The 19,843-nt window shown below is 40.3% G+C and overlaps 1 protein-coding gene across 10 annotated transcripts in view; it reads left to right on the forward strand.

Moving 5' to 3' along the window:
- Positions 1-19,843, forward strand: part of Phactr2 (phosphatase and actin regulator 2) — a 271,825-nt gene that overhangs the window by 145,920 nt on the left and 106,062 nt on the right. Inside the window, exon 1 of one of the 10 annotated variants that reach the window (XM_004846037.3) lies at positions 780-968. The exons of 8 other annotated variants lie outside the window; for them this stretch is intronic. In XM_004846037.3, the coding sequence (XP_004846094.1) occupies positions 923-968 (46 nt within the window). In that variant the 5' untranslated portion in view covers positions 780-922. Of the gene's footprint in view, positions 1-779; positions 969-19,843 lie in introns of those variants that run through there. One more of the 10 variants, XM_087190060.1, reaches the window with a different exon arrangement.

Below are 19,843 nucleotides of genomic sequence, written 5' to 3' on the forward strand. Positions count from 1 at the left end.
GTGAGAGGGTCTCACTATGGAGCCCAGGCTGGCCTCCAACGCACTGCGATGCTCCTGCCACAGCCTCCCTAGTGCTGGGATTACAGCTGTGTATCACCACACCTGGCTATTTGTATTTATTTTCAAGAATGTTTAAGAAAATGGAGATTTAATAGGATAGCATCGTAGGGCTTAGTTAACATTCTAGGAGGCAGTAGCGTGTAAAATAGAGCACTGTTGCTACTGTCGTTTCACCCCCTTCCTTCTGAAAGGCAGGCGAGGTGAGCACCATAGCTGCGGAGGTAGAGCTCAGCACCTTCCAGACGGACTTCAGGTGTCCACCACCATTTAGATTCGCTGTCCAACCTGAAGCCACTCGCTGCTTTCTGTCCTTTTTAAATGACTGTATCTGTAAGAGGGAAGATACTTTTCTAAACTGGCCAAACGCCACGCACACAACAGACAGCGAACAGTGCTGCAATCTGCAAACAATATCAGGAAGGGACTCACTTTAAAGAAACAGATTTTCTTAAATTAAGTACCGTGACTAAGTTCTTTAATTCCCCTTCTCCCGGCCCTAAAGGATCATTTGACTTTGAACCTTCTAAGGAAAGGGGGCGGGGGGGCGGGGGGCGGTGTTCCGAGGCCCCAGTTTTCCGCTTCCCAGAGGGGATGCGGGGCGCCCGGCCCCCGCGCCTCGCCCCCGCCCCCCGTGACCCCTGACCCCGCTAATCTGCATAGAGGAATGACAGGCATCCGCCGGGTTGGGGCGCGCGCCGGCGACGGCCGGCCGGGCGGGGAGACCCGCGCGCGGGGATCAGGCGAGGGGACCCGGGCGCGGCGCGGGCCGGGCCGGGCCATGGACGCGCGCGCGGCCGCCGGCGAGCGGACCCGCGATCGAAACAGCCCGCGCGCCGCGTGATCGCCCGGCCCCGAGCCCGCCATGGGCCAGACCTCGGTGTCCACGCCGTCCCCGCAGCCCGGCAGCGGTGAGTGCGGCGGGCGGGGCGCTCGCGGGGCGCCGGGCTGGGGACGCGGGTCCCCGGGCCGCCCGGAGGGGGCGCCGGCCGGAGCCTTTGTCGGGAAGTGGGCTCCTCCCGGCTCCGGCCGAGGTTACCTTAAAGGCGCAGGCCCGGCTAGGGGCGGCGGGCCGGCCCGGGCTCGGCTCTGGTCTCCGTCCAGATTGACTTCGGAGCCAGAAACGTACGAGAAGCGCCATTTGCGTGCGTCTTGCTGCGTTTTTAAAGAACGCGAAACTTAGGGATCAGAGAAACATGCCAACAGGTTTCTCTGCATTTACGCTTGGCTTCGGAACAGAATTCTTTGGAGTTTGTCAACTGATTTACGGATTGTTGCTCTAGTGGAGAGGCCGATGGTCTCCTTCTGTCCAGGCAGAAAGCTGAGTACTCAGCTTCCCCCCAAATGCCCAAGGGTTTCAAGGGATACTTGTGTTGTTTATGTTAGATACACAGGCTGTAAAGTTTAGGGAAGCGTGTCTGACGATCTTGGCTCTTGTTGGCTAAAGATCGTTTCATGGAATCGTGTGTAACGTTTCTGGGTTGTAATTCTCTGTCAAAAAGTTTCTTTTTTTCCATTTTCTAAAAAAAACCAAAAAAACAAAAACAAAAGGAAGGAAGGTATGTAGGGCTAAACAACTGTTTGCTGACATTCCATGTGATTGGATAATGAAATCAAAAGGTATCGTTTTGGTATTTTTCCATTGCCAATGAAAAAACAATCTGAAGCGATCACATATTATGTTGTTCATTGAGATCTGTGATACACTTTTTGCATTGTGCAAACATCAACAGGATCTTGCCGAAAGGAAATGACTGGGCAACAGAGGAACGTTCTAAATCTGCTCCAGGATGTCTTACCAGATAGCATTCTAGGTAGAATCCCCAGGACCCCACGGGTTTGTTTAGGGTGCACAGCGTCACCCCAGGACTGTCAGAAGCTCTCCTGAGGCTTATGTTACTCTATTAAGTACAAGAACCACCCTTGTGCAAAGGAGAGAAACGAGAATCCCAAAACTTCCTATATACCTTCCTCTCCTGATAATGACGTGGTTCATACAGAGCTCTGAACGTCAAAAAGACTTCATGTTTGTTTGTTTTTGGTACCAGGGATCGAACTCGGGACGTAGCGCTTGCGAAGCAGGCGACGGAACCACTGAACTAAATCCCAGGCCCAAAAAGACTTCATGTTGATGACTTTTGAGGGACTTTGGGGGACGCTGATTCGGATGTTAAATTTAGAAAGAGAGTGCAAATAAGACAATATCCTTTGTCTTACTTGAAGCAGTGAGATCTTTCATTTCAAGCAAGAGTTTTGTTTTTAACCTTCTGCACTAGCAACGATAGAATTAAATCATTATTCCAGTACAGCAGGTATGCAGGACTCATTACTGCAGTCCAGCAGGTATTCAGATATTCTTTTTTGTGTGTGTGGGGGGGGTACCGGGGATCGAACTCGGGACCTTGCGCTTGTGAGGCAGGCTGAAGATATTCAGATATTCTTGAATTTAGTTCTGCTGTCACAGAATGTTAGAGTGAATAACAGAAAATGAATTTTGCCTTTATGCAAATCAAGGAGTATTACGCTTGATCATGAAAGGTTTTAGGTAAACACATCAGTTAAGGGATGACAGTGGCTATGGTGTAAGTTATATTGTAGAAGTGAAACAACTGTTTCATGTTATCCACTTAGGATTGCTAAGTCTATTAGAGTTGCTCTATTTCCCCAAATTTTGCCATCCAATACTTTTGATTCCAAATGAAAACCAAAGCTGAAATAACATATGGTCAGTTTGATATTGATGACTGTGCTGAGTTGGAGAATGTCAAACCTGCTCTTCAAGGATTCTGTCCCCTCTTTGCTAGCTGCTTCTGATTTGTAGACGGTGTGAACATTCTTGTTCAGCTTCATCTCAGCTCTCTCCTGTGGTAGTTGTTTAAATCTGGAGCAGCTGCGAGGGATTACAGTGCTGAAGATGATTCTCCTCTCCAATGCTTGGTGGAGGAATAACCTGTCTGAGTCTGAGAAATCAATAGCACAGAGTTCAGTAGTTCATGCTTAGCACTCAGTCTGAGCTTTTGTAAAAATCTTCATTATATCCAAAGTGAGCGTGCATTTTCCTCTTTTTTTTTTTTTTGGTACCTGGGATTGAACTCAGGACCTTGTGAGGCAGGTGCTGGCACCACTGAGCTACATCCCAGGCCCACATTTTCCTGTTTTGATGAGGTTCTCTTGAGCCTTTCAGTTTAGGGCTGCCACTGTTTCTCTGGGTTCTAGCAGTACTATTAATAGCTACTTCTCAAAGTAAAAAGTTAGACCAGAATCTCTTTTTAAAAAACAGTTTTGTTGATTTACATACCCTAAAACTCTCCGGCTCAAACTGCGCGACTAATTATTAGTGTATACACAGTGTTGTATCAATGCCTGGCCCCCTCCTGGTCACTTGCCCTTTCTACCCTAATTAAACACCAATCTACTTTCTGTCTTTGTGTATTTACTTTTGTTTTGAGGATTTATGTGTTTATTTATTTATTTATTTATTTATTTATTTATTTATTGTTTTGTACCGGGGATTGAACTCAGGACCTTGCACTTTGGAGGCAGGCAGCAGAACCACTGAGCTAAATCCCAGGCCTGTTTTTTTATTAGTACATGTTTATGATACATAATGAACACATTCACCATGGGGAGTCGACATGTGTATATTTTTTTACTTATTTGGAACATTTTGTCTAAATGAATCATCATGTGTTGTTTTAGGACTAGCTTCTTTCAACTGGCATGTTTTAAGGGTCATTTATGTTGTAGCAAATCAGTACCTGAGTTCTGTTTATTGCCAAATAATATTTCTCTGTATGAGCAGGCTATATTTTGTCAATGCATTATTTCTACTTCTCTGGCTATTATGAATAATGCTGGTCTGAATTTTATGTAGAAGCTGTTGGTCAAGATAGGTTTTCATTGCTGTTGGTCACTGCTGTTGAGTGAAATTGCTGTGTTGTATGATCACTAATTCTACAATTAATCTTTTAAGGAGCTACCAGTTTCCACAGGGGATTTGGGATTTTACAAGAATTACAATGTTTTCACATCCTTGCTAACACTTGTTTTTGTCTTTTTTGTTATAGCCATCCTGGTATATGTTAAGTTGTATCTCATTGTAGTTTTGATTTGGTTTTCCATAATTACTAGTGACATTGAGTGTTTTTTCATATGCTTATTCACCTTTTTAAGTCTTCTTTGGAAAAAAATTCTATTCAGAGGATCTGCCTAATTTTAATTGAGTCATTCATTGAGTTTTAAGAGTTACATAGGAAGAAAGTCCCTTATCAGATATATGATTTATAAATATTTTTTCCATGCTCTAGGTTGTCATCTTAACTTAATATGATTTGCAACTCAGAATTTTAAAATTTTGATGATATCCTGTTAAGTTTTTCTTTTGTTTTTTGTTTTTGGTGCCATTTTGAAGAAACTATTGCCTAAGAAAACCAAACCCAAGAAAATATATGTGTATATTTTCTTCTAAACATTCTATAATTTTATCTCTTCTTACTCTAGGCCCGTTTTTAGTTTTTAATGTATGGAATAACGTAGAATTTCAACGTCATTCTTTTCTATCTGGATTCCAGTTGTTCCAGCAGTGCTGTATTTGCTGCAAAGAGGATTCTTTCCCCACTAAACTATTCTGCCACTATGTGGAAAATCAGTTGACGCAATGTGCAAGGGTTTATAACTAGATTCTCAATTGAATCCCATCGCCTATTCTTATGCCAGTGTCACACGGTCTAGAACTATTGTAGCTTTGTGGTGAGTTTTAAGACTGGGAAGTACGAGCCTCCCCATTTTGTTTTTCAAGATAGTTTTGGCTATGATGTTTTCCTTGTATTTCCATATGAATTTTATAATCAGCTTGTCAATTTCTGCAAAAAAGCCAGCTAAGACCAAGAGGGATTCTTTTGAAACAGTAGGCTTTAGACAATTTGGATAACATTGCCATCTTAACAACATGGAATCTTCTAATCCAAGAAGAAAGGTATCTTTCCATTTATTTAAATCTTTTGATGTTTCTTTCTTCAGTTTTGTAGTTTTCAGTGTATAGGTCCTGTTTTCCTTTGTTAACTTTATTCCTGAGTATTTTATAGTTTTTTATGCCATTTAATTAATTAATTATCCATTTATTTTTCTGGTAGTGGGGATCTTTAGGACCTTGCACTTGCCAGGCAGGCTTGGTGCCACTGAGCTAAATCCCCAGCCCTACTCTATTTTAAATGAAACTCTACTCTTATTTCATTTTCAGAATATTCCATTGGTAGTGTTTGGAAATACAAAAATTGATTTTTGTATATTGATCATGTACCTACAACCTTGCTGGATTCATTTTTGGCCCTAATAGTTTTTAGTGGATTTTTTTAGGATTTTCTATACACCTGATATTGCTGCATATAAGACCTTTATAAAAACGTCATGAACAAAGAGAGAAAACTTACTTCTTCCTTTCCAGTTTGAATGATATTTATAAACTGTGGTTGAAAATACAGTAAAAAACACATTCCATTAATCCCCCTCAAAATAGTTCCCCTCCATTCAAACACACATCCCAGTGTTCTTGCCACTTTTGAGAGAAGTTCTAGAAGACCTAATTCATGTGTTTTATTGTGCTGTCATGGCTGCCTCTATTTCTTGAACCAATTCAAACTATATGCTTTTTATGGTCAGTTTGACTTTGGGAAAGAACCAGAAGTTGCTTGTGCCACATCTAATGACCAAGGTGGATGAGAACATCCGCCATGTTTTTATAAACCTACCTTTCTATTGGATGATATTTTAAAGCATTCATTGTAATTTTGATCACACCTGGTAAAGACATTCATGAAAGACAACTTTCAGAACTGCTTCAGAAAGTAGCAAGAATGGTGAGATCAGTGTGTTTGAAGTGGGAGCTGAGGGTATTTTGAGGGTGAGTGATGGCAATATGTCCTTTAATGTAATAAAACTTAAAAACTTAAACATTTACCATATAGTCTGACCACATCTCATATTTCTTTCCCTTTCTAATAGCCCTGCCTAGAAAGTCCAGTCTAATGTTAAATAGATGTGGCAGGAGTGGACCTTTTGTCCCATTTCTGATTCAAGGTGGAAGACAGTCTTTCACCATTAAGTGTGACATTAGCTGTGGAACTTTCATAGATATCCTTTGTCAAAAATTTCCCTACCATTCCTTGCTTATGATAATCTTTATCATGAAAATACTGAATTTTGTCAAAGGTCTTCTTGGTCTCTATTGAGATGATGGTATGATTTTTATTCTTCATTCCATTAATATGACATGTGACCTTAATTGATGTTGGAATGTTAAACCAACCTTGCATTCCTGGCATACTGTACATTCCACTTGGAAATGGTGTATAGTACTTTTTATATGATGCAGAGTTATGTCTGCTAGTATAGTATTAAGATTGGATCCATTATTTTCAAGCACAGGCAAAACAAGTACGTTCTCAAACAGGGTGGCTCTAATCCCTCTGGCTTCATGGAAAAGAAGGGTTCAGACTTATTTTGTTTTCATTGACAAGTAAAGGGCATGGTAGATTCCAGTGTTTGTTGAACGAATCAACAAATATTCTCAGTGAACACTTTGACTTCTTTGAGCCAGTGATTATATGAATGAGAAATACGTATTGCCTTTTCTTTAGTTTTGCTTCATAAATTTGTTATTCTGGCTCCATTGTCTGCAGAGTTGGATTTGACATAGTAACAGGTGAATCAAGTGTGCAGGACCATGTTAGATTGTGATAGAACCTCTGTCTGTGTTTCAGGGTTTCCAGGTTTTGCTGTTATCTCTGTATTTGTTTTGACCTGGATATTTATCCATTTCCTTGTAAACCAGGCATAGGAAGAAATTACAAGGGCAAAAGTAGTTTATTTTCTTTACTGAAAATAATGTGCACATGTTGAAAGTCAAACATTGCAAGATGGTTTTGGAAAAAAAGGTATTTGCTTCCTTTTAGATCCTCTCACCCCACTTTCTAATTATAACCTACATGAACAATTTTTTATTTCCACATAGTTTTTAGTCATGTATGTGCCTTTATCACAACTCAAATAAGACATGCTGCATTTACTGCTCTGTACTTTGAATTTTTCATGTACTATAACTTGACAGTATTTCTATTTCCATATTTTTCTCTTTATCTTGTATACAAATAATAGTATACTATGTGAAATACAGGTCTCCTTTAAAAGAACGCTATATTTTTAAACTTATGTTTGACCTTTCCTAGTGTTTCTTTTTGTATGTGTATGCCACCAGGAACAACGCTGAAATCAACACCCTTATCTTCACTTCTTCATCTACTTGTGCCAGTCAAATCCCAGCAGTGGAATTTCTGAGTCAAATGATTTATGTTTTATTTTCATAGATTTTGTCAAACTACTCCTTAAGAGTAGCCGGCTCACTGTAGGTGCTCCCCATGTGAGAATTGTTATTTCCAGTATTCTGTTGCAGTGTAGTATATCAGTCTCTCTTAACCCTTATGGTGCTTGGTGAGAAATGGAATTATCCCCTCTAAATGTGATAGCCCTCCCTGCAGGCATATGGCTGACCAAGTGGAAGGTTATCAGGAATTTGGTTCCACTCACTCCCTTGCCTAGGTGTTCTTGTGCAGTGAACACTCTATACAACTGAACATGTTACACAAAATAATTTTGTAGAATCTTTGTATGTCTGTATGCAAAAAAAGACATCTCATTTTGATTGTGAGAGAAGTAAGGCATTTTTAGTTTTTTTCTCTGAACTTATTAGTAGTCCTAGGTTATTTTTATGATTTCCTACAGATTTTTTTTGCAATGATTGTTTTTCTACCTCTTCTTTTCTTTTCTTGTGAATTCCATGATGAAAATAAAAACACTCGCTGGTTCTAATATAGCCAGCTAACTTAAGGTTTAGTTTTCTTTGGTCTGTCTGGCCGTAATGAGAATAAATGTCACTCTCTTTTCAAGAAAGAAAATGAGCAGAAATTTGGACATTGCCTACTTCTGTTTGATCCATAGCTCATCAGGTCTGGTCAATGAGTAACATGACAAGTATTTTTAGTTTAGATTTATTTAATCTTCAGCAATGTGAAAACATATCCAAAGGGCATGCTAGACTTCACTTTTTGCCTACTAAAGGCTGTAGGAAAGTCCTACAATTAAGCCTCTTTGATTCTAGTGGAGGAAAAATTCCAACATGTTTTCTTGCCATGGGGGATTTGGGCTCCCTGCTAGTCTCTGTTCTAGATTAATATTTAGTGAAAACTCAACTGATGTAAAAGTGATATTGAGGTAAAAATAGCCTTAAGAAAATAAATACTCCTTGTTCCTCCTCCCATCCCCAGCTGAAGCAGGGGAACAAAAAACAAAACCACAGAAATCCAGAAGGGAACGACAAGTACCATTACTTACCAAAAGTTTGTTCTAACCGTTATCGTTTATATTTATAAACTACCCCTCCGTTTTCATTTCAAGGGGCTGGATATTTTTGTTCACATAAACATTCTGGCAAGTACCCCACTGCAGCCCATAACACTAAGGAAATTTGGCTTGTCAGAGGGAGGACTGAAGTGCTGTTTTGCTTAAGAATATCCTGGAAAGCTGGGCTGGTATGTGCTTGGCAGGGGATGCTCCTGCAAATCAGCTTGTTTTATGAGGGGATATTAAGAGGGAGGAAAGAGTGGTCCCTTTATCCAACAGGCAGCTCCCAAGCTGAAGTTATTATGTGCAAGGTGTTATGCTGAGCTGCTGGGGAAGACTCAAAATTATGCAGAGACCCTGCCCACAAGGTCTAAACCTAGAAGATGTGCAGAAACAGGGTGGAAGGGAGGGACAGCTGGAGGATTGTGGGGGCCAAATCAGGGAGACCACAGGTACAGAATGGGGACAGACTAGGCATGGAACACAAGACTGAAGACACAGGCTGTGAGAATCACTGAAGATGTTTTTAATGGAATAAGAGAAAGAGAAGAGAAAGGATTATTGTTTTTGCTTCCAGAGGAGGCAGCCACCTGCTGCATGCAGTATAGATTCTGAAGTCAGAGATGGAAGGCAGCACCAAGGGGCAGGTGCAGGAATCCCACAGGGTGGGAGGGGCCCCTGACCTGGGGCTATGGAAAAATGGGAATTGAGTGTCACCCAGATTTGGGCCTGCAGCTCTGCCTTTTATGCTGCAGGTTTAAATACACAACTGTCTGACAGGTTTGCTGAGACACTTCCTGAACAGAAGCCTTGATTTTGTACCTCAACCCAGTGCTTCCCTTGACTTTCTGCATTCCACCAAATGATACCCCAATCACTCACTCATTCTAGCCACGTATCTAGGAGACATCCTGTGGTTCCGCATTGATGTGTCAACAAGTCCTGTGCATTTTCCTCCAAAGTACGCCCCCAAGGCCACTCTCTCCTGTGTGTCTCCATTGCCACCAGCCAAGCCCTGGCCATTCATGGCCAGGACAACTGCAGTCCATTCCAGCTGCTCTCTTGCTTCTGTTTCTATCCTTCTGCTATTCATTTTCGGCACAACAGCTAAAGTCATCTTTAAAAGTATAAATCATGTCACTCCCTTACTCAGAACCTTCCTGTCTTCTCCTTGCACTTAAGAAGGAAATCCAGATCTCACAGTCTGCCCCTTCAGACTCCCCATGATCCTGTGTGACGTCCGCCCACCTTGGTGACTTCATCTCCCACCTTTGCCCAGTCTGGTGCTGTGATCTCTCCGTCCTCGAAGCTGGCTCGCTGCTACCTGTGGCTGCTGTCGGGGATGCTCCTCACCTGGCTCCTTACAAAGCTGGCTCTGAGTTTCAGATGCAGCATCCAGCCCTCATGGGGCCCTTCCCTGGCTGCCCCTGTCTAGAAAAGCTACCCACCCCTGGTCACATCTCTGTTCCCTTACCACACACCATACTCAGATTATCCTGTTTGTGTTAACTGTTCCTCTTCACTAGAACATAAACTGCACCAGCCAATAGACAGTATCTGTCTTGTTCATCAGTGTATCTCCTTATTCCTAGCCATGTGCCTGACACAAACACTCTTTTAGCAGAGCAGTAGGAACTGAGCAGAAAGTTCAGAAGCACTCAAGAATTGTAGAGCAGTTTAAGCCAGTTCTTTAGTGGTATTTTGCTCCAATCTCTAGCCTTTTACACTGACACTGATTGGTCAGTTCAGTGCGTTACCTGCTGACCCCACGGTATGAACACTGAAGATGTGGCACCTCTGCTTTCCTTGTCCCCAGCCCTATCCCACCTGTCATGGCTCTCATTCTCTTGTCTTCCCAATATGCTTACACTGTACTTGAGATTAGCTCAGTAGTCCATGTAGCCATGTAAGAACTATTGATCGCTAAGCCTTTGGGAAACAAACCATGATCATTTTTACTTTCCTGCATAGCATTAGTTTCCCCCATTGGTCTTTTTATTTGCTTGCTCCATGTCCTGTAGACTCATCCCCACACCTGTCTCCCAATAGGTGTGCTTTTCTTCCAAGTTTTGTCTTAAGAAGTTTATCAGTAGCTAGGTTTTCTCTAAGCCTGGGGACCTCTCGGCACCAGATCCTGAGGTTCCTTTTACTCCCTTCTTGTGTTGACTCTCCAGGTTGCTGGATCCCTTATTTTGGCATAGCACCCAGGAAGCATCTTGAGAAAGGCTCATGGGTCATAATTTTTTTGAGTCCTTGTATTAGTGTCTTGCATTTGGTTGACAGCTGGGTCCTACGGGAGCAAAGCAAACTTACTGTAATAAATGCCCACCTCCACCACCACCTACAATTAGCCAAGGTGACCATTTTCCCCTTACGTAGAAGGTTTATTTTTTTCTCTCTCTAGCAAATAGCTTAACTTATTTCAAAAATACTTTTTTGGACAGTTGTCACATAAGTTCTCCACTTTGACCTGGCTTCTTCCAGTGGCCTAAAAAACATTTTATGAAAAATTTAAAACTTTTATGTGTAAGTGGACTAATTTTAAAAAAGTTTGCTGTAATAGTAATGTATCGACATTTTTTAAAAGGGTCACACTGAAAGTCTGCATAGAATAATTATAGTTTTCCTGTACTTTTCTGTTTTTATTTTGAGATTGCATTGTCTTCAAGGTGCAGATCCTGGTGGAATTTTGGGGAGCTGCAAACTGAGGGGGTGACTTTTCACAGATTCACCCAGTTGTGAGAATCACCTATCGTGCCTGGCAAAAATACCTATTTCTGGTTTTTATATTCGAGATCAGTAAAAGCAAAATCTTTTGGAAAGAGTTCTCAAAATCTTTTTCAACAAGCATGTGGGAAGCTTCTTTTTACAATGTATCCATTTCATGAGTACACGTTTGCAGTCTGGAATGCTCGCCTCCCTTGCGTGGAATCAGTGCATGTGCGCAACACATCTGCATTCCTTTTTCATTCCCTTCCCTCCATCTCTTGTTCCTCTTCCCATCTGAGAAAGCTCTTTCTCCACTTTCTATTACCTATCCTTTATTTTCCTCTTTATGTGTGACTTGAGTTTCTCGTATAAGAGAAGCCACGTAATGCAGAAGCTGTGTGTCTGATTCATTTCACTTAATATTATGGCCTCAAGGTGCATCCACTTTCCTTCACATGACTCAAGTTTATCTTTCTTTATGGCTGAGTAGTACTCCATTGTGCGTAAATATCACATTTTCAGTGGATTTAGCTGTTATGAATTTTGCCACTATAAACAGGGTTACACATATATCACGTGGCGTGATGCCTTTAAGTCCTTGCGAGAGATACCCTGAAGGGGAATAGTTGGGTCAAGTGGAATTTCTAATTTTAGTTTTTTGAGGAATCTCCATATTGATTTTCACAGTGGTTGCACTAGTTTACATTCTTACCAACCGTGTAGATGAGTCCCTGGCTCAGCCATATTATTATGATTTGATTTTTTGATGATGGCCATTCTTTCAGGGGTAAGATGGAAACTCAATGAACATTCTTAAAGTGAGACCCTTCCTTTGGAAAATAAATTATAAATTAGCAGTATTTCTCTAGCGATGTGTACCTTTCTCTTTACTGGTAAAAGTTACAAAGTGTCCAATTTAAAGACTTCTGGGTTGTGCACCAACTGCCCTGTTGGATTTGGCCATTCATGTTTACTACTCAAGAGCAAGTAAATACACCCATCATCAAGTACAATTTTGAAATTCTGGAAAAATCTCGTCAGAAATATTTTTTTCCCTTACCTACATTTTTTTTCTGTGTTATAAGCAGCAAAACAATTCATTTTCGACAGTCAGGTTTGAACTATAATACGTTATATGCAAAGGTAAGGAATTGTCAGCCGAATGGCCAGAGTCTCCACCTGCCCCTTTTCTAGAAGCTTCCTCTGACACCCATCTGAGGTAGTTGCATGCTGATTGCATAATTGAGGAACCGGAGTCAAAAAACAAGGCACTAGAGGAAAACAGGTGTTTAGTAATGAGTGGGAGGAACTACAAAAAAGATTTTAGTAAAATACATTTCAAGAGAGGAGGGCAAGCCCTGCCCTTTTCCCTTATACAAATGTGGGCGTCATTTTCTGAAACTCCCAAAGGAAGCAATCATTTATTTAAAAATGCTTTTCATATGTTCCTTTTTGGATAATGTTTGGCTTTTCGTTTTTGCCTCTGTTTGTACTTCAGGAGTCTTTCCCTTCAATTTTGTGCCTATTTGTAATTCAGTGCCCTGTGTGAAGCCGGTCGCACCCCGTTCTTAATTGGGATCTCTTAAAAGCTTTTTCTAAAGACTTTGCCAGCCTCCCCCTGGAAGGCCGCAGTGTGGCCCCCGCAGTGTGCAGGGGGTGTGCGGAACACTCACTGCCCTGCACCCTCCGCCCCAGGGCCACATGTTTGTGACGACTGCACCACACGGACAGGCTGTCTCACAGATGATTCAAAATCGCTATTACCAGCCAGTGCCTTCTATTCACGGGATTTTATGTTTTTCACAATATCCTCTGGCTCGGAAAAGCTAACTTGTGCTGACCTGCCACCCTGCTCCTGGAAGGCCTGGTGAGCATGGAAACTTGGAATTAACTGGAACGAGTTCTCGGGGCCTGGGCCATGTGAATCCTGTTGGCCTGGCTGAGCTGTGGACTCGTTTTTCTGGAACTTCTTTTTGTACATTTTTTAAATGTTCTATTTATTTATTTATCTTTATTATTTTTCATTAGTCCATGTTTGCAGTACACAATGTTTGCATTCTTTGTGTAGAGTTGGTACAGTGTACACAATGCATCTTAATTCTTTTCTTCATTTCCTTTTCCTCACCCCCTTCTCCTCTCTCCGTGTCTTGATCTTCTGCATCCTTGAGAAAGATCTATGTCCCAATTTCCTATTATCTGTCTTTCATTTTGCTCTTTATTTATACTTCAGGATTTCCATATAAAAGAAGCCCTGTGATATTTAAGCGTGTGGCTCATGTACCTAACCTTATGATCTCAAGGTGCATCCATTTTCCTACAAATGATCCCAGTTTATCTTTTTTAGAGACCCAGCTGTGTGTGTGTGTGTGTGTGTGTGTGTGTGTGTGTGTGTGTGTATGCCTGACTTGCTGGAACATACTTGATTCTGTTCTGTTGCTTGGAAAATACTTCATTGCCAGTTACTTTTTAAGCATCCAGGAAAAAGATAAAAGCAAACATGAGATTTAAAAAAGAATTTAGAACTGTACACTTTTCAAAAACAAAATCCCTGGGCCGGGGATTTAGCTCAGTGGTTCCACCGCCTGCCTCACAGTTGCAAGGTCTCGAGTTCGATCCCCAGTACCAAAAAAAAAAACCAGAATCCCCTTCAGCCATCCAGAATATTGGAACATACTATACCTCATTTTCTAAACAAGTTTTCTAAATTTATGAAGCCATTTAAAAGTGCTCATAGGAGAAGCCTTTAAGGAAACTTTATTTTGCCCCCTTTTTAGTGGGCTGAGATGGAAGTTAGGTGGAAAGCCATGCGACATTTTCCTTCTGCCTTCAACATATTAGTAAATCGCGTAATAGACAGTAGTAAATATATTAGTCTTCTGGGGCTGGCATAACAAAGTGCCACAGCCCGGGTGGCATAAACAACAAAAATGTATTTTCTCATCGTTTTGGAGCCCGAAAGGCCGAGATCTGGTGTTGTCAGCATCGGTTTCTGCGGATGCCTCCTTCCTGGGTGTGACCATGACACCTTCTCCCTGTGTCTCCCCAACCCCACCCATGCACACATCTGTGTCCAGATTTCTTCTTCTTAGGACAGCAATCACATTGATAATCTCATTTTACCCTACTTACTTTCTTTTTTTTAACCTCTCTTTCCCTTCTCTCCATCCCTTCCGCTTCCCCAGTGGTCCCTAGAGAGGGATATTTTAGTCACACCATATAATATGCCATTTCTGTTTTAACTTGTATTAGCCAATCTCTACTTTCAAATAGAAATCATTATGTCATCACTCACTACTGTTTTAAGTAACACCTATCATCGTCAAATGTTTACTTTCTACCGAAGTTATTCTTAAGCACTCAGAAAAGTACAACACTGAGTGAGCACACATCTTGAATACCTATGATACGAGACAGTGCCTTTTCTATACTACTTATGCCATCTATATTTTTAAAATTAATTTTATTGGTACATTTTAGGTATACAGTATAATGACATTCATCATTGGAAATTTGCACCTTTACATAATCTCTTTTTGTTCTTTTTATTTCCCCATTCCCCCGCCCTCCCTTCAACCCCTCCACCCCTCCCTATTTACAAAGACTTTGTTTCCATTTTTTCATTTTCTCATATTAATTCCATTCCCTTCTTTCCTTTTCCCTACCCCTTCAACTTCCCCTTCCCCTTTGCCTCTTTTATTCCTATTTTGCAATATCTATTATACCTTTTAGTCCTTGTTTACACTTTCAGTTTCTCACACTAGAAAAACTATTCAGTATTTACACATGTGTGTCCTATTTATTTCACTTAAGAGTATCGCCTCAATGTGCATCCATTTAGCTATAAATGTCTCTAATTTCTCATTTTTTATGGCTGAATAGTACTCTATTTTATTTAAAAAAAAAAAAAAAAAACAGCCCACGTTTTCTTTAGCCAGTCTCCAGTTGATGGGCATTTGGGCTGCTTCCAAGTTTTAGCTATTACGAATTGTGCTGCTATGAACATAGGTGTACGTATATCACTGTATTATGATTCTTTTAATTCTTTGGGGAAGATACCCAGCAGGGGAATAGCTGAGTCAAATGGGACTTCCAGTCCTAGTTCTTTGAAGTATCTCCATACTGATTTGCACCGGTCTACACTCCCACCAGCAGCGGAGCAGTGTTCCTCTTTCCCCACAGTCCCACCAGCATTTGTTATTGGTTGATTTCATGACAGCAGCCATTCTCTCTGGGGTGAGGTGGATTCTCAGCGTTGTTTTCATTTGCATCTCTCAAATGACCAGTGATGTTAAACATTTCTTCACATGTTTATTTGCTATTTCTACTTCTTTGTCTGAGAAATGTCTGCTCATTTCAGATGCTCATTTTTGGATTGGGTCTTTAAATTTGGGGGGTCTGATTTTTTTAAGTTCTTTATAGATTCTAGATAGTAGACCTTTGTCTGAGGAACAGCGGGTGAAAATTTTTTCCCACATTGTGGGTTGTCTCTTCACACTGTTGGTGGTTTCTCTTGCTGTGCAGAAGCTTTTTAATAAGAAGAGATCCCACTTGTTGATTGTTTGTGCTAGTTCACAGGCAACTGAGGTTTTGTTCATAAAATCTTTTCCTACACCAATGTCTTCAAGAGTTCTACCTAACCTCTGTTCCAGCCAGTTCAGTATTTGTTTTAATATTTAGATCTTTAATCCATTTTGATTTTAGTTTAGTGCATGGTGAGAGGTATAGGTCTAGTTTTAATCTTTGGCAAATTGAAACCCAGTTTTTCCAGCACCATTTATTAAGAGGCTATCTTTACTCAAGTGAGGGTGTTTGGCTCCTTTGATGAAGATGAGATGGCTGAGTGTGTCTGGAGTTGTTTCTGCATCTTCTAATCTGTTCCACTGGTCCTCAGGTCTGTTTCTTTGCCAGTTCCATGCTGTTTTATCACAGTAGCTTTGTAGTATAGTTGCAAGTTGGGGATTGTGATACTCCCTGCCATGTCTCTATTACCTAGAATTGCTTTTGCTATTCTCAGTCTCTTCTTGTTCCAAATGAATTTGTGGATTGTTTTCTCAAGGTCCGTGAAGTATGCTGCTGGGATTTCAATTGGGATTGCATTGAATCTATATAGCAGTTTGGAAGTATGGCTATTTTCACTATGTTGATTCTTCCTACCCAGGAGCAAGGGATGTCTTTCCATTTTCTGATATCCTCTTCAGTCTCTCTTTTCAGAGTGCTATAGTTTTCAGAGAAGAGGTCTTTGATTTCTTTTGTTAGGTTGATTCCTAGGTGTTTTAGTTTTTTGGATGCTATTGTGAAAGGAATTGTTTGCCCTATTCTGTCTCAGTGAGTCTGTTGTTTGTGTAGAGGAAAGCTATTGATTTTTGTGTGTTGACCTTGTGTCCAGCTACTTGACTGAATTTGGTTATTAAGTCTAGAAAACTTTTGGTGGAGTTCTTGGGGTCTTCTATGTAGAGTATGATGTCATCTGCAAATAATGACAATTTTACTTCTTTGTTTCCTATCTTTATTTCTTTTATATCTTTTTCTTGTCTAATTGCTGTGGCTAATGTTTCCATAATGATATTGAACAGGAGTGGTGATAGTGGACATTTCTTGTCTTGCTCCTGATTTTAATGTGAAGGATTTCAGCTTTTGATCATTTAGTATGATATTGACTGTTGGTTTTTCATAGATGACTTTTGTCAGATTGAGGTAGAGACCATCTATTCCAAATTTTTGTAGGGTTTTTTTTTTTTTTTTAGCATAAATGCTTGTTGGATTTTGTTGAATGCTTTTTCTGCATCTATTGAGATGATCATGTGGTTTTTGTCCTTGGCTCTGTTGATATAGTTTATTACATTTATTGATTTGTGTTTGTTGAACCATTCCTGCATCCCTGGGATGAATCCCACTTGGTCAGGGTGTATAATCTTCTTGATGATCTTCTGCATTCTATTTGCCAGTATCTTATTAAAGATTTGTGCATCTATGTTCATTAGTGAGATTGGCCTATAGTTCTCTTTTTTGGTTGAGTCTTTCTCTGCTTTGGGGATCAAGGTGATGCTTGCTTCCAGGAATGAATTGGGGAGTATTGCTTCCCTTTCAATTTCATTGAAGAGTTTAAACAGCAGTGGCAGTAGTTCCTCTCTAAATGTCTTGTAGAATTCAGCAGTGAAGCCAACAAGACCCGAGCTTTTCTTAGTTGCTAAGTTTTTAATTGTGTTTTCAATTTCATTGATTGATATTGAGTTGTTTAGAATTTTTAGGTCTTCTTCATTCAACTTTGGTAATTCATGTCTAGGAATCTGTCCATTTCTTCTGTGTTTTCCATCTTATTGGTGTATAGGTTCTCGAAGTAGGTATTGATGATCCTCTAGATTTCTCCTGGGTCCATTGTAATTTCATCCTTTTCATTCCTAATTGCATGGATTTGGGCCTTTTCTTTCCTTTTTCTGATAAGGTTGGGTAAGGGTTTGTCAATTTTGTTGAGTCTTTTAAAGAACCAACTCTTGGCTTCATTGATTTTTTTGTATCGTTCTTTTAGTCTCCATTGCATTGATTTCTGCTCTGATCTTTATAATTTCCTCCCTTGTATGAGCTTTGGGTTTGTCCTGCTCTTCTTCTAGAAGCTTGAGGTTCAGCATCAGGTTGTTTAAATGGGCTCATTCTGTTTTCCTAATATGCATATTCACTGCTATGTATTTCCCTCATAAGACTGCTTTCATTGTGTCCCATAGATTCCGATATGTTGTATTGTCATTGCCATTTAATTGAAGGAACTGTCTAATTTCTTCTTTAATTTCCTCTGTGACCCATTGGTCATTCAGAAGTGTGTTGTTCAATTTCCGTGTGTTTGTGAAATTCTTGTAGTTTCTTTTGCTATGGATCTCCAATTTCATCGCAGTATGGTCTGATAATATATAGGGGATAACTTCAGTTCCTTTGCACTTACTTAAACATGTTCTATGCATGAGTATGTAGTCTGTTTTGGAGAACAACCTGTGTGCAGCTGAAAAGAATGTGTATTCTGATTTTGTGGTGTAGAACACTCTGTAAACATCTGTTAATTTCATTTGTTCAAGAGTTGGATTGAATTCTAGTATTTCATTGCTTTTTTTTCCTAGTTGATCTGTCTATTTGTGACAGTGTGGTATTGAGGTCTCCCACTACTGTTGTATTAGTGCTTATTTGATTTTTCACCTCTGTTAGTTTTTTTTTATATAGTTGGGTTCACTAATGTTTGGTGCATATATGTTTATGATTGTCATCTCTTCCTCATGGATTGTTCCCTTTACAAGAATGTAGTTTCCTTCTTTGTCTCTCTTAATCAGTGTTGGTTTGAAATCCACTTGATCTGCAAAGAGAATAGCTAGTCCTGCTTTTTTGGAGGTTCCTTTCACATAGAGTATTGTTTTCCACCCTTTAGCTTTTAGTCTATGAGTTGTATTTTGCGGGGGGGGGGGGTACCAGAAATCAAACTTGGGACCTTGAGCTTACAAGGGAGGCACTGGAACCACTGAGCTAAATCCCCAGCCCTTTGAGTTTGTTTTTGAATTAAGTGTATTTTTTTTTCTGTACTGGGGGTGGAACTCGAAACCTTGTGCCTTCGAGGCAGGTGGTGGAACCACTGAGCTAAATCCCTGGCCTTTAAGTGTGTTTCTTGTATGCAGCATATTGTTAGATCTTGCTTCTTGACCCATTCTGCCAGTCTATTTCTTTTGATTGGTAAATTGAGACCATTAACAGTGATGGTTATAACTGATACATACTGACCTTTCTTTGGCATGACTTTTTCTTTTTGTTGGATTCTCCCCCGTTGCATTTCATTTATGTCATGCCCAATGGAGTCATTCTTCTGGGCTTCCTGAGATTGTGATCCTCATTGTCTTTTCCTAGGATATTGTGTAAAATTTTTTGGAGTGCTAGTTTGGTATTCATGAAGTTCGTAAGGTCCTTTTTGTTATGAAAGTATCTTATTTCTCCATCAATTTTGCAGGATAGTTTTGCAGGGTACATCAATCTGGGTTGGAGGCTGTTTTCCTTTAGGGCTTGAAATATGTCATGCCAAACTCTTCTTGCCTTGAGGGTTTGTGTTGAGAAGTCTGCTGTGATTCTGATGGGCTTTTCTTTGTATGTGATTTGTTTCTTTTCTCTAACTGCTTATAGAATTTTAGTCTTCTGTTGGATTTCTGGAATCTTAACTATTGTATTCCTGTGTGTACATTTTGTTTTGATCAAGGCTAGTTGGAGTCCTATTGCCTCACTTAGCTGTATGTCAAGTTCTTTTCTCCGGCTTGGGAAGTTTTCTGCCATCACTTCTGTGAACAGTTTTTTTGTGTCATCTGCACTCTTTCCTATTTCTTTGTTGACTCCAATCAGTCTTATGTTATTCTTCTTTGCATTGTCTGACAGCTGCTGGATTGATTGATTTCTTGTGGTCCCTTACTATTTTGAAGCAATTTTTCTTTTCCTGGTCACTAATTGCAATCTTATCTTCTATATGTGAAATTCTATCCTCACATTGGCTCATTCTGCTGGGTAAACTTTCAATGGAATTTTTAATCTCCTGGAAATCTATTTGCATCTGTTTTATGGGTTCCATTTGTTTCCTGTGTTGGGATTCCATCACGTTCCTCAGCTCCTCTATTTTTTTATCTTTGTCCTCTCTAGATTTATTAATCATGTCTTGCTCTATGGGCAC

Source organism: Heterocephalus glaber, unplaced genomic scaffold (assembly GCF_053883595.1).
Source record: "Heterocephalus glaber isolate CG9 unplaced genomic scaffold, H.glaber_assembly_v1.0 deba00001550, whole genome shotgun sequence".
Lineage (NCBI taxonomy): Eukaryota > Metazoa > Chordata > Mammalia > Rodentia > Bathyergidae > Heterocephalus > Heterocephalus glaber.